General features: G+C 41.7%; 1 protein-coding gene across 4 annotated transcripts in view; it reads right to left on the bottom strand.

The window, feature by feature from the left end:
* Positions 1-2,518: 2,518 nt before the first annotated feature.
* The window catches only part of LOC139538910 (unconventional myosin-Ib-like), a 136,312-nt gene continuing 126,355 nt past the window's right edge, over positions 2,519-12,475 (bottom strand). For all 4 annotated transcript variants that reach the window (XM_071341476.1, XM_071341477.1, XM_071341478.1 and 1 more), the window contains 6 exons: positions 12,138-12,272; positions 11,789-11,895; positions 11,455-11,587; positions 5,026-5,178; positions 4,589-4,719; positions 2,519-4,376 (listed from right to left, as the gene is read on the bottom strand). In XM_071341476.1, coding sequence (XP_071197577.1) covers positions 4,244-4,376; positions 4,589-4,719; positions 5,026-5,178; positions 11,455-11,587; positions 11,789-11,895; positions 12,138-12,272 — 792 coding nt within the window. In that variant the 3' untranslated portion in view covers positions 2,519-4,243. The remainder of the gene's footprint in view (positions 4,377-4,588; positions 4,720-5,025; positions 5,179-11,454; positions 11,588-11,788; positions 11,896-12,137; positions 12,273-12,475) is intronic.

Raw genomic sequence — 12,475 nt, 5'->3', positions numbered from 1 at the left:
GTATCACAATTCCAGTGGGTCAGAAGTTTACATACACTATGTTGACTGTGCCTTTAAACAGCTTGGAAAATTCCAGAAAATGATGTAATGGCTTTAGAAGCTTCTGATAGGCTAATTGACATCATTTGAGTCAATTGGAGGTGTACCTGTGAATGTATTTCAAGGCCTACCTTCAAACTCAGTGCCTCTTTGCTTGACATCATGGGGAAATCAAAAGAAATCAGCCAAGACCTCAGAAAATAAATTGGTCTGGTTCAGCCTTGTGAGCAATTTCCAAATGCCGGAAGGTACCACGTTCATCTGTACAAAGAATAGTACGCAAGTATAAACACCATGGGACCACGCAACCATCATACCGCTCAGGAAGGAGACGCGTTCTGTCTCCTCGAGATTAACGTACTTTGGTGTGAAAAGTGCAAATCCATCCCAGAACAGAAAAGGACCTTGTGAAGATGCTGGAGGAAACAGGTACAAAAGTATCTATATCCACAGTAAAATGAGTCCTGTATTGACATAACCTAAAAGGCCGCTCAGCAAGGAGGAAGCCACTACAAAACCGCCATAAAAAAGCCAGACTACGGTTTGCAACTGCACATGGGGAAGAAGATCGTTCTTTTTGGAGAAATGTTCTCTGGTCTGATGAAACAAAAATAGAACTGTTTGGCCATAATGACCATAGTTATGTTTGGAGGAAAAAGGGGAACGCTTGCAAGCCGAAGAACACCATCCCAACCGTGAAGCAAGGGGGTGGCAGCATCATGTTGTGGGGGTGCTTTGCTGCAGGAGGGACTGGTGCACTTCACAAAATAGATGGCATAATGAGGAAGTAAAATTATGTGGATATATTGAAACAAAATCTCAAGACATCAGTCAGGAAGTTAAAGCTTGGTCACAAATAGGTCTTCCAAATGGACAATGACCCCAAGCATACTACCAAAGTTGTGGCAAAATGGCTTAAGGACAACAAAGTCAAGGTATTGGAGTGGCCATCACAAAGCCCTGACCTCAATCCTATAGAAAATTTGTGGGCAGAACTGAAAAAGCGTGTGCGAGCAAGGAGGCCTACAAACCTGACTCAGTTACACCAGCTCTGTCAGGAGGAATGGGCCAAAATTCACCCAACTTATTGTGGGAAGCTTGTGGAAGGCTACCCGAAACATTTGACCCAAGTTAAACAATTTAAAGGCAATGCTACCAAATATTGATTGAGTGTATTAATTCCTGACAAGGATTAAATGTCAGGAATTGTGAAAAACTGAGTTTCAATGTATTTGGCTAAGGTGTATGTAAACATCTGACTTCAACTGTAGATATAAGAGGGATGATTTACTATTGCGGACCTTTTTGATAAGTCAATCTTTCCCATCAGTAGGGTGAAACAGAATACCGGAAGCCGATCTAAGATGGTACCAAGTTCCACTTGGTGGCGCCAGAGGATTCTGTAACTGAAATCTCAAAATACCTGAGGGTCACATCAGTATGTTTATTAACATCACTGATGTGATTATATTATGCAGGTGTTTAGGTCTAAAAGTATTGGAACTCTGTGCAGACCACCAAACTCAACTTTACACTCAAGCAGGTGCTGCTTTAGTAAGCAAAACTGTGATGAATTAAATAAATGATTGCAATTGGGTTCATAGTTCATATTTGAACGTTGTGAGCTCTGATTTCTTATTCACTGTCAATTACATGTAGCTACGTAACATGAGGTAATGCTTTGTCTGTTCTGTTCTTTGTTAGCCCTTCCCAGAGGGCTGGTTCTCTTCTCAGCAGAATACTAGGCCACACCTTCCTTTCCCAGCATCCAGAGGACTACAGGATGGTGGGAACTTGGACCGGGACAGCCCATAATTGTGGGCTATTTCTATCTGTGCTGTGCACAATCTGTCGAGGGCTGCTCCTCAGGGGCCTCTTGCCGGCAGCCTCCTTAAGCCGCGGAATTTAACCCAGAACAACTCTCCAGATGTGATGGAAAACATCTGGGTAGCTGCCTGGTCGGGTCGTCTTACATACAGGCCCTTCCGGTCCACCCCTTACTATCAGTGTACCAGGAGAGCTGAAAGAGAGAGGGTGGGACAAAGGGCCTCTCTCTCAGCTCACCTGATACACTACTGATGAATAGCATCTCAGACTGTCATTTGATCTAATGGATGAAGTGGTAGTAGGGTTTACAAAGTGGACGGGGCATTAAGTACTGTATGGTAGGTCTACTGTGGACGGTCAGATGTGAAAAGACAATAACAGGAGCTCTAGAGAGTTCATTAAGATTATTACTTGTGTTGTGATGGATATACTGTAATGTACAGCTAAAATGTTTGTGTGTATGCATCAATGGTTAGCGGTCGATGCCTGGTAATGCTGATGACTGGAAAACATCTGTCTTGAGAGATCATAAACTGAACTGATGAACATGCACAGTACATATGGGCACTTCCAGTTAGTGTGATGTGGAGACTCAGATTTGTCAGTGGAATTGCCCATACGCTTCCACTCTTTCACAATCACAAAGTCAAAGTATTTATTGCTTTTTTTTTATTTAAAAAAATTACTTGTAAATGTGTTACATTGAATACTATTGAAACACTTGCATGTTCTTTCTGTCTTACATTAGGCACACGACAAGAATGCATACGTCATTTTGCGTTTCTATTTTCATATTTTACTTCAAATATAAACAGAAGCGCGAGAGAGTTATTAACCTTGTAGCAAACTGCATTGAAATCTCAAACTGTACAGAACTGAGAAGCAACAAACATCATTCGATTTAGCACAACATCCTCCCCGTGCAAGGAAAAAAACATTCCTCAAAGTCCACCTGTGGTTTTTCTGTGAAATTACTAATAATTAAAATACCCCAGCAGGATCTATAGGAATGTGATCTAGAGCAGTTTGGCTGAGCTACAACCTCCACCACCAGAGAACCCAATTGTTTAACTTTGAAGTCAACAGTCCAAACTCCCACGAAACCTCCTGATAAAGAATATCATATTACAATAGACTTCCTAATTTCAAAGATCAGGGACATTGGCTTGTGTGTGTATAAAGTATAGTCTGTGCACAGGTAGAGTAGACAGTAAAGCGGTGATTGCTAGATTTCTGAAAAAACTTCAAGAATGTACTATATGGTCATATGCACTCAAAAAACAGCTGGGGCCAGTCCCAAGAAAAACACTGCATTTATTATTAGCCAGAATGGGGCTACAAAAAATGTAACTGCCTACATTGTGATGGCAAAAACAGCATAGATATTTCTGCATCACAGCAATAAGAGAACTAGCATAAGGACACTATAATTTACCCCTACATACTCTATCCATGCTGGGTCTACATCTTAGCTTATGTATAGCTGATGTGTATGATAGTCAGTGAGTGAGTGTTTCTCTCAACAGCATGTGCTTGAGAAAACGTCTATCAGAGTGTAGAACTTAATCTTGTGTTCCGTCTGTCGACATGCTGCGTCCTTTTACTGATTTACTCAGGCCAAAGGGAGGAGGAATGCTAGAGATGGTGTAGCCTAGCCTAGGCAGCCTTCCAGGCAAATAGCTAATTTCCCTTACATTTCACACAAGAGGGCCATTGAAAACTAAAAAGACTGACCAGCCTTAAATCTGGGAATCTAGGATAGTAATTTGGGCCCAGTTTTTCACAAGTTATCTACGGTATTTGGATTTCGCCTATCGGCTAAGTAGAAACACATAGAATGAATAGAACGGATGAATGATTGAATTGGGACTTCCATTCTATTCATTCAATTTCAATGCATTTCATCCTTTCCATAGGCAAAATCCAGATAAATAACTTTTAAAAAACTGTGCATAGGGTAGGCTTGGGAACCCTGGGGTTCATCTCATTTCCTGTGGTGGTTGGAAACTTCCTGACAATTCTAACAACTTCCTGTCCATCTTACCAATCACAAGCTTTCATAAGGGGCATAGGGGAGGTCCTTGTGCACCAAACCACTGAATTATTGTCTGAGTAATGACATTTATAAGGATATGGATCTACACTGTTCAATTACACATTGAAAAAGATAACAGTTTAGAATAATTATTTGTACATACATGTATATTGAGTAAAGCTTAGAGAAGACATGTACTTTGAGGACAACTGAAAAGTGAGGAAATGAATATTGACAAATAACAAAAAGTAGCGTAAATTGCACAGTCATTGGGGGTGGGGCTGGAGTTTAGGTCTGATGGTGAACTGTCATGACAACCCTATCAGTGAGGTTGTGTCGTCTCTATGGCGATGATGGCACAGACACCTCCAGTAGGCGGTTGTTCTTGCGCTTGCAGGAAGCACTGGTGCCGTTCTTAGGCCCCCCCTGGATGAACTTGACACATACCTTGTCCTGCTTGAACTGAACGAGGAACCTGCCAGGGAGACAAAGAGGAAGGAGGATTAGAAACGTCCTCTGACATCACTTCCTGGGATTTAACTAGCCTGATCCTAGATATGTTTGTGAAAACATGATAAATGACTGTAGCAGTTGCCAAGACATCAAACACATATGGGACCAAGACTTGACGAAGAGAAACAACAACAGCACTGCAATGTAAAGTCAACACGGCGACGTCTCTCTTACTCGTCTGAGATATCAATGTTGATTTGGTCCTTGTCTGCAGTGGTGGTCCCTGTGCGGTGGAGTTTGGTGATGATCTCAATAAGATGCTCACTGCTTAGCAGGAAGTCACCTTTGGCAGCTGATGGAGAGCCCTATGGGTTAAACATACAGAGAAGAGTGTTAGTAATTTCAAAGTCAATATGCCTACCCAATCTTTCCATGATTAGCATCTTACTGTTACATTAAAAGTTATAAAACAGAACTTTACTATTACAACTAGATACACAGGAGGCAAAACTAGTTGAAATGACATTAGAATCAGTTTGCAACCAGTTGATATGCAGCAAGCAAAGCAGGTTCATTTCAACCAGCTTTGCCAGCTGAATAGTTAGCTAGATGGATGTCCATGTGTAAGTGCATCACAGTGCAGATGGAGTAATGCTCCCTGCCTCCATCACCTCTTTGAGCTTGAGGGCGAAGAAGCCGTCACTCTGAGTGCTGACCGACACGCTGGTGAGGTCTGGCAGCGGCACGCTGGCCTTCACCTGGCCTGTCTTCTGGTCAGCTAAGACAAAGTTGCTTTTGGTCAGCAAGAAGAGCCTTGGTGACCCCTGTAACAACGAGAGGCTAGGTTTAAAACCCTAAGAATTTGGTAACACTTTATTTTACGGTACAGAAATTATTATTTACCTAGAAAGTGCATGGTAAAATCATAATAACAAAGTAATAACTTAGACTTATAAACACCTTTATCGTAAAAATTGCATTTATTCTTGGTGATAGTGGTATAAAACAATAGGTAGGCTGTATCTGTAAAACATACGTTTTCCACTGTACAGTATAGTTACAGACATCCTCTTATAATATAGAATTGACTGACGAGTTTGGGCCATATAAACTGTAATACAGTCCTGTTCAGGCCTGTCAGACTGTTGACCCCCTAAGGCTTCAGTTAAAGGTGACGTAGAGACGGCAAAATCAATGTTTATTGGTCACATATAGGGCTGTAGCGGTCACAAAATTGTCAGCCGGTGATTGTTAAGCAAATAACTGGTCGGTCTCACGGTAATTTATCATTAATTAACAAACACATTTAGCATCTCCTGGCTTCCACACATGCAAGCCATTTTAAAAAGTCTAATACATCCATATAATATAGCCTACACCATCACAATAAATCCGTTATTTATTTTAGGTCTAAAGAAGCATTATTTGAAGAAAATTTATATTTTAGTAGAAAATAATTGCATACTCTGAGTGGTCCTTATGTTAGGTCCTGATGTGGCTATGCCAAATGGCTAGGGCTACATTAGTTCATTTAGTAGACAAGATTTACTTATAATTCCATGGTATTATTTTATAGTATGAAGACTACAATTGAACAAAGCTGAATAAAATAAATATTTCCCCCAAACGATTTGAGGGAGTCCGCACTATTCTGTTTTGAGCGGTTAACAAAGAAATAGGTACTCCTTATGCTTAATTTAGAGTTATTGATGTAACTTTAGTTGTTCTACAAACTTCGGGCTTTATGTTTTGATTTTCAATACATTGCAAGGCTGTATCACAACCGGCCGTGATTAGGAGTCCCATAGGAGCGCCAAGTCTAGGACCAAAAGGCTCCTTAATACCTTCTACCTCCAAGCCATAAGACTGCTGAACAATTCATAAAATGGCCACCGGATTATTACATTGACCCCCTCCTCCCATTTGTTTTGTACACCGCTGCTACTCGCTGTTTATTATCTATGCATAGTCACTTCACCCCTACCTACATGTACAAATTACCTCTAACCTGTACCCCCGCACACTGACTCGGTACAGGTACCCCCTGTATATAGCCTCGTTATTATGTTATTGTGTTAATTTTTATTCTTATTTTTTACTTTAGTCTACTTGGTAAATATTTTCTTAACTCTTCTTGAACTGCACTGTTGGTTAAGGTCTTGTAAGTAAGCATTTTACGGTAATGTCTACACTTGTTGTATTCAGCGCATGTGACAAATAAAGTTTGATTTGATTAACAAAAGAACAAGAAAATAAACCCTTACACTCGTGGGAATTGGCCTATATGCATAGGTCTAAATTGAAATGTTTATTACTGAAGAAATATGGAAATCATATGCATAACCATGGTAGAAAATGAAAGGGAACAGTTAAGAGATGGGAAAATATTTAAAGGTGACAACAGTTCATCTGTCAAGACTGAATCCTAACATTACACGGCTGATTTTATGTTCATTTTACATTTACTGTACTCAATGCACTTGTTGATAATGAAATCTGAAAATACATTCAGTAACATAAGAATATTCTTGAAAAATTTGGGGTATGTGCAACATAAGACAACAATGAATGGTTTAAGTGAGAGAACTAACTGGTGTTTCCAAGTGGCCACACAACTCTACAAAGTGTGCACAGTTCCAAAGTAATTTCAATGCACTTGTATGACTCAAAGAAGAGTCTTCAACTATAGGTTGCTCTTCTGAGCTCTCCTAGCTGTGCTGTTGAGGAAGTAGAGCAAGCACACTTGTAGTTTTCTATTTGTCACGCACGGCATTCATGTTCAGAACGGCTGTCAGTCGAAATCCATACAGAGCTGTGAAGAAGAAACCCTGAGCTCTGACACGTATAGAATCTTACTGCACAGTCAATGCATTCCAATTTATGCACTCACCAGTTTCCAAATCTGTCATTTTCAACCCGTATATGGGCATGAGTGTAAGGGCTACGACACAACAGAATGAGCAATATCAGAAAGAGCAATGAGTCCAGAATAAAAATATACACTCAGTGGCCAGTTTATTATGTACAGCCATCTATTATTGGGCCGGACCCCACTTTGCCTCCAGAACAGACAGAATTCCTTGGGGCATGGATTCTACATGGTGTGGCGTTCAAACGTTACTCAATTGGTATCAAGGGAGCTAGTGTGTGCCAGGAAAACAATCCCCACACCATTACACCACCAGCCTGTACCATTTACACCAGGCAGGATGGGGCCATGGACTCATGCTGCTTACGCAAAATCCTGGTTCTGCCATCAGCTTGACGGAACAGGAACTGGGATTCGTCGGACCAGGTGATGTTTTTCTACTCCTTAATTGTCCAATGTTGGTGATCTCGTGCCCACTGGAGCCGCTTCTTGTTTTTAGCTGATAGGAGTGGAACCCGGTGTGGTCGTCTGCTACAATAGCCCATCCTTGACATGTACTGATGAGTTATGAATCCCGAGATGCCGTTCTGTGCCGTTATTTGGCTGTTAACTTGCATGATTCTTGCCATTCTCCTTCAACCTCTCATTAATGAGCTGTTTTCGCCCACAGGACGGCCGCTGACTGAACATTTTTGGTTTGTCGCACCATTCTCTGTAAACCCGAGACACTGTCGTGCGTGAAATGCCAAGGATGCCAGCAGTTTCGGAGATACTGGAACTGACGTGCCTGGCACCGACGATCATACCACGCTCAAAGTCGCTTAGGTCACTCATTTTGCCCACGTTCAATCAAACAGTAATTTAATGCCTTGATGTCTGTCTGCCTGCTTCATATAACAAGCCAAGGCCACATGACTCACTGTCTGTAGGAGCAAGCCATTTTCATTAACGGGGTGGGGAACCTAATAAACATGCCACTGAGTGTAGTGTATATGAGTATTGTGTATAGACAGTATTTGAATAGCAAATGTACTGTTTGTACAGCAGTAGTCATGGCTAGAATACAGTATATACACATGCAGTGCCCTCGTAAAGCATTCATACCCCTTGACTTATTCTACATTGTATTACAGCCGTAATTCAAAATGGATTAAACATATTTTTTCTCTAACCCATCTCCACACAATACCTCATATTAATTGCAACGTGAAAACATGTTTTTAGAAATGTTTGCACATTAAAAAAAAATAAAATACAGAAAAATCTAATTTACATACGTGTTCACGCAAGCTAATACTTTGTAGAAGCCCCTTTAACAGCGGTTACAGCTCTGAGTCTTAATTTCTAAGAGCTTTCCACACCTGGATTGTGCAACATTTGCCCATTATACTTTTAAATTCTTAAAGCTCTGTCAAATTGGTTGTTGATCATTGCTAGACAACCATTTTCAGGTCCTGCCATAGATTTAGATTTGATTGAAGTAACTCGGCCAATCAGAAACATTCACTGATGGTAAGCAACTCCAGTGTAGATTTGGCCTTGTGTTTAAGGTTATTGTCCTGCTGAAAGGGGATTTCATTTCCTAGTGGCTGGTGGAAAGCAGATAACCAGGTTTGACTCTGGGATTTTGACTGTGCTTAGCTCCATTCACTTTATTTTTCATCTCGAAAAACTCCCCAGTCCTTAACGATTACAAGCATACCCATAACATGATGCAGCCACCACTATACTTGAAAATATAGAGAGTGGTACTCAGTAATGTGTTGTTTTGGATTTGCCCCAAACATAACACTTCATATTGCCACATGTAACCTCAGCAAAAAAAGAAATGTCCTCTCACTGCATTTATTTTCAGCGAACTTAACATGTACAAATATTTGTATGAACATAACAAGATTCAACAACTGAGACATAAACTGAACAAGTTCCACAGACATGTGACTAACAGAAATGGAATAATGTGCCCCTGAACAAAGGGGGGGTGGTCAAAATCAAAAGTAACAGTCATTATCTGGTGTGCAACCAGCTGCATTAAATACTGCAGTGCATCTCCACCTCATGGACTGCACCAAGTTTGACAGTTCTTGCTGTGAGATGTTACCCCACTCTTCCATCAAGGCACCTGCAAGTTCCTGGACATTTCTGGGGGGAATGGCCCTAGCCCTCACCCTCCGATCCAACAGGTCCCAGATGTGCTCAATGGGATTGAGATCCGGGCTCTTCGCTGACCTTGGCAGAACACTGACATTCCTGTCTTGCAGGAAATCATGCACAGAACGAGCAGTATGGCTCGTGGCATTGTCATGCTGGAGGGTCATGTAAGGCTGAGCCTGCAGGAAGGGTACCACATGATGTCTTCCCTGTAACGGACAGCGTTGAGATTGCCTGCAATGACAACAAGCTCAGTCCGATGATGTTGTGACACACCGCCCCAGACCATGACGGACCCTCCACCTCCAAAATTGATCCCTCTCCAGAGTACAGGCCTTGGTGTAACGCTCATTCCTTCAACAATAAACACGAATCCGACCATCACCCCTGGTGAGACAAAACCACGACTCGTCAGTGAAGAGCACTTTTTGCCAATCCTGTCTGGTCCAGCGACGGTGGGTTTGTGCTCATAGGCGAAGTTGTTGCCGGTGATGTCTGGTGAGGACCTGCCTTACAACAGGCCTACAAGCCCTCAGTCCAGCCTCTCTCAGCCTATTGCTGACAGTCTGAGCACTGATGGAGAGATTATGCGTTTCTGGTGTAACTCGGGCAGTTGTTGCCATCCTGTACCTGTCCCTCAGATGTGATGTTCGGATGTACCGATCCTGTGCAGATGTTGTTACACGTAGTCTGCCACTGCAAGGACGATCAGCTGTCTGTTCTGTCTACTTGTAGCGCTGTCTTAGGCGTCTCAGTACCGACATTGCAATTTATTGCCCTGGCCACATCTGCAGTCCTCATGCCTCCTTGCAGCATGCCTAAGGCACGTTCACGCAGATGAGCAGGGACCCTGGGCATCTTTCTTTTGGTGTTTTTCAGAGTCAGTAGAACGGCCTCTTTAGTGTCCTCCGTTTCCATAACTGTGACCTTAATTGCCTACCGTCTGTAAGCTGTTAGTGTCTTAACGACCGTTCCACAGGTGCATGTTCATTAATAGTTTATGGTTCATTGAACAAGAATGGGAAACTGTGTTTAAACCCTTTACAATGAGGATCTGTGAAGTAATTTGGATTTTTACTAATTATCTTTGAAAGACATTGTCCTGAAAAAAGGAGGTTTCTTTTTTTGCTGAGTTTATTTGCAGTATTACTTTAGTGTATTTCCTTGTTGCAAACACGATGCATGTTTTAGAATATTTTTATTCCGTACAGGCTTCCTTCCTTTCACTCTGCTAGTATTGTGTAGTAACTTCAATGTTGTTGAGCCATCCTCTGTTTTCGCCTATCACAGCCATTAAACTCTAACTGTTTTAAAGTCATCATTGGCCTCATGGTGAAATCCCTGAGCGGTTTCCTTCCTCTCCGGCAACTGAGTTAGGAAGGACGCCTGTATCTTTGTAGCGACTGGGGGTATTGATACACCATCCAAAACTGTAATTAATAACTTCACCATGCTCAAAAGGATATTCAATTATTTATTTAATTTAACCATCTACCAATAGGTGCCTTTGTGAGGCAATGGAAAACCTCCCTGGTCTTTGTGGTTGAATCTGTGGTTGAAATGCACTGCTTGACTGAGGGACTTTACAGGTAATTGCATGTGTGGGGTACAGAAATTAGGTAGTCATTCAAAAATCATGCAACTTGTGTGACCCGTTAAGCACATTTTTTACCCCTGAACTTGTTCAGGCTTGCCATAAAAAAGGGGTTGAATACTTATTGACGCAAGAGATTACAGCTTTTCAATTCTAATATAAATAAAAAATATCATTCCACTGACATGAGGTATTGTGTGTAGGCCAGTGAGAAAAAACATACATTTTGTCCATTTTAAATTCAGAATAACACAACAAAATGTGGAAAAAGTCAAGTAGTGCGAATACTTTCTGAAGGCTCTGTATAAAGTGGGTAAAACAGTATGTACACATTTAGGGAAAGGGGGATACCTAGTCAGTTGTCCAACAATGTATTCAACTGATTATTAAAGTGACCAGTGTTCAATGACTATGTACATAGGGCAACAGTATTGAATTTGTCGATCTGATTTTGCAGCGGTAAGGTACTTTGAGAAAGGTACTTGCCTTGCCGTTGGCCCGGTTTATCTTGTTCACCACGTCAGCCAGTAGCACCTTCTCCTCCACGGCACTGTTCAGCTTCTGGTACTTAGGGTTCTTATGGATCTCTAGATAGTCTCCTTTGAAAGGCTGGCTCACACTGAAATAATAATAATGCATGCATTTATATAGCACTTTCCATGGACCGAAGGACGCAACAGAGAGGAACCCGCAACAATGCATAGACTATACTCAGAGGATTTATTTTGCCAGATTCATTGCTTGGAACATTAGCTTACAACATAAGCGTTACATCAAACATTATGTAATGTATTAATAAAAAAATGACGATATGATATACCTGCTAGGGTACAGAGCCTTTTTGTCCTTGAAGATCTCACTGGCCTCCAGTTTCTCCTCGTACACAGCCTTCTTCTCCTCTGTGAACTGTCCCCGGTGCTTCTTGCACTGATCATTCAAAATACACATAAATCACTGGGAAGTTTGTTATATTGATGTCCCCCGTACTGTAAACTATAAAGCCAGAGTGCAACACTGGTTATACATCCGTACAACCAGTTTACAACCAGGTTGTAATCTGGTTATAATGGCATCATATTGACCAGATTTGCACGGTGGGTAGTGTCATATACTACTTGACTCTTGTGATGACCACTTGAAAGAACTGCCAAAGATAATAACTAACTGACCCTCCAGAGGTGGAAGATCCTCCTGAGCTCAGTGTGAGCTCCCTCCAGGAAGCTGTAAGGCTGGGCCGACCAGGTGTTGTCTATGGGTGACATGGAGGGCACAGTAGTCTTCAGACCCAGGAAGTACTTCTGCATCTGAAGGGAGACCGGCATATATTCAATACCTTCCATTCAGACTTGGATTACTGTTAAAATTCAGGAACATATAGAACCGGTTTCCCAGGCAAAGATTAAGCCCCGTCCGGGAAATATGTTCAATGGAGATTCTCAATTTAAATGGCTTTTTAATGCAGGACTAGGCTTAATCTGTGTCTGGGAAACCGTCCCCTTAGTGATTC

The sequence above is a fragment of the Salvelinus alpinus genome, chromosome 14, assembly GCF_045679555.1.
Source record: "Salvelinus alpinus chromosome 14, SLU_Salpinus.1, whole genome shotgun sequence".
Classification (NCBI taxonomy): domain Eukaryota; kingdom Metazoa; phylum Chordata; class Actinopteri; order Salmoniformes; family Salmonidae; genus Salvelinus; species Salvelinus alpinus.
The sequence above is the reverse complement of the archived record's forward strand: the minus strand, read 5'-3'. Positions and strand labels throughout refer to the sequence as shown.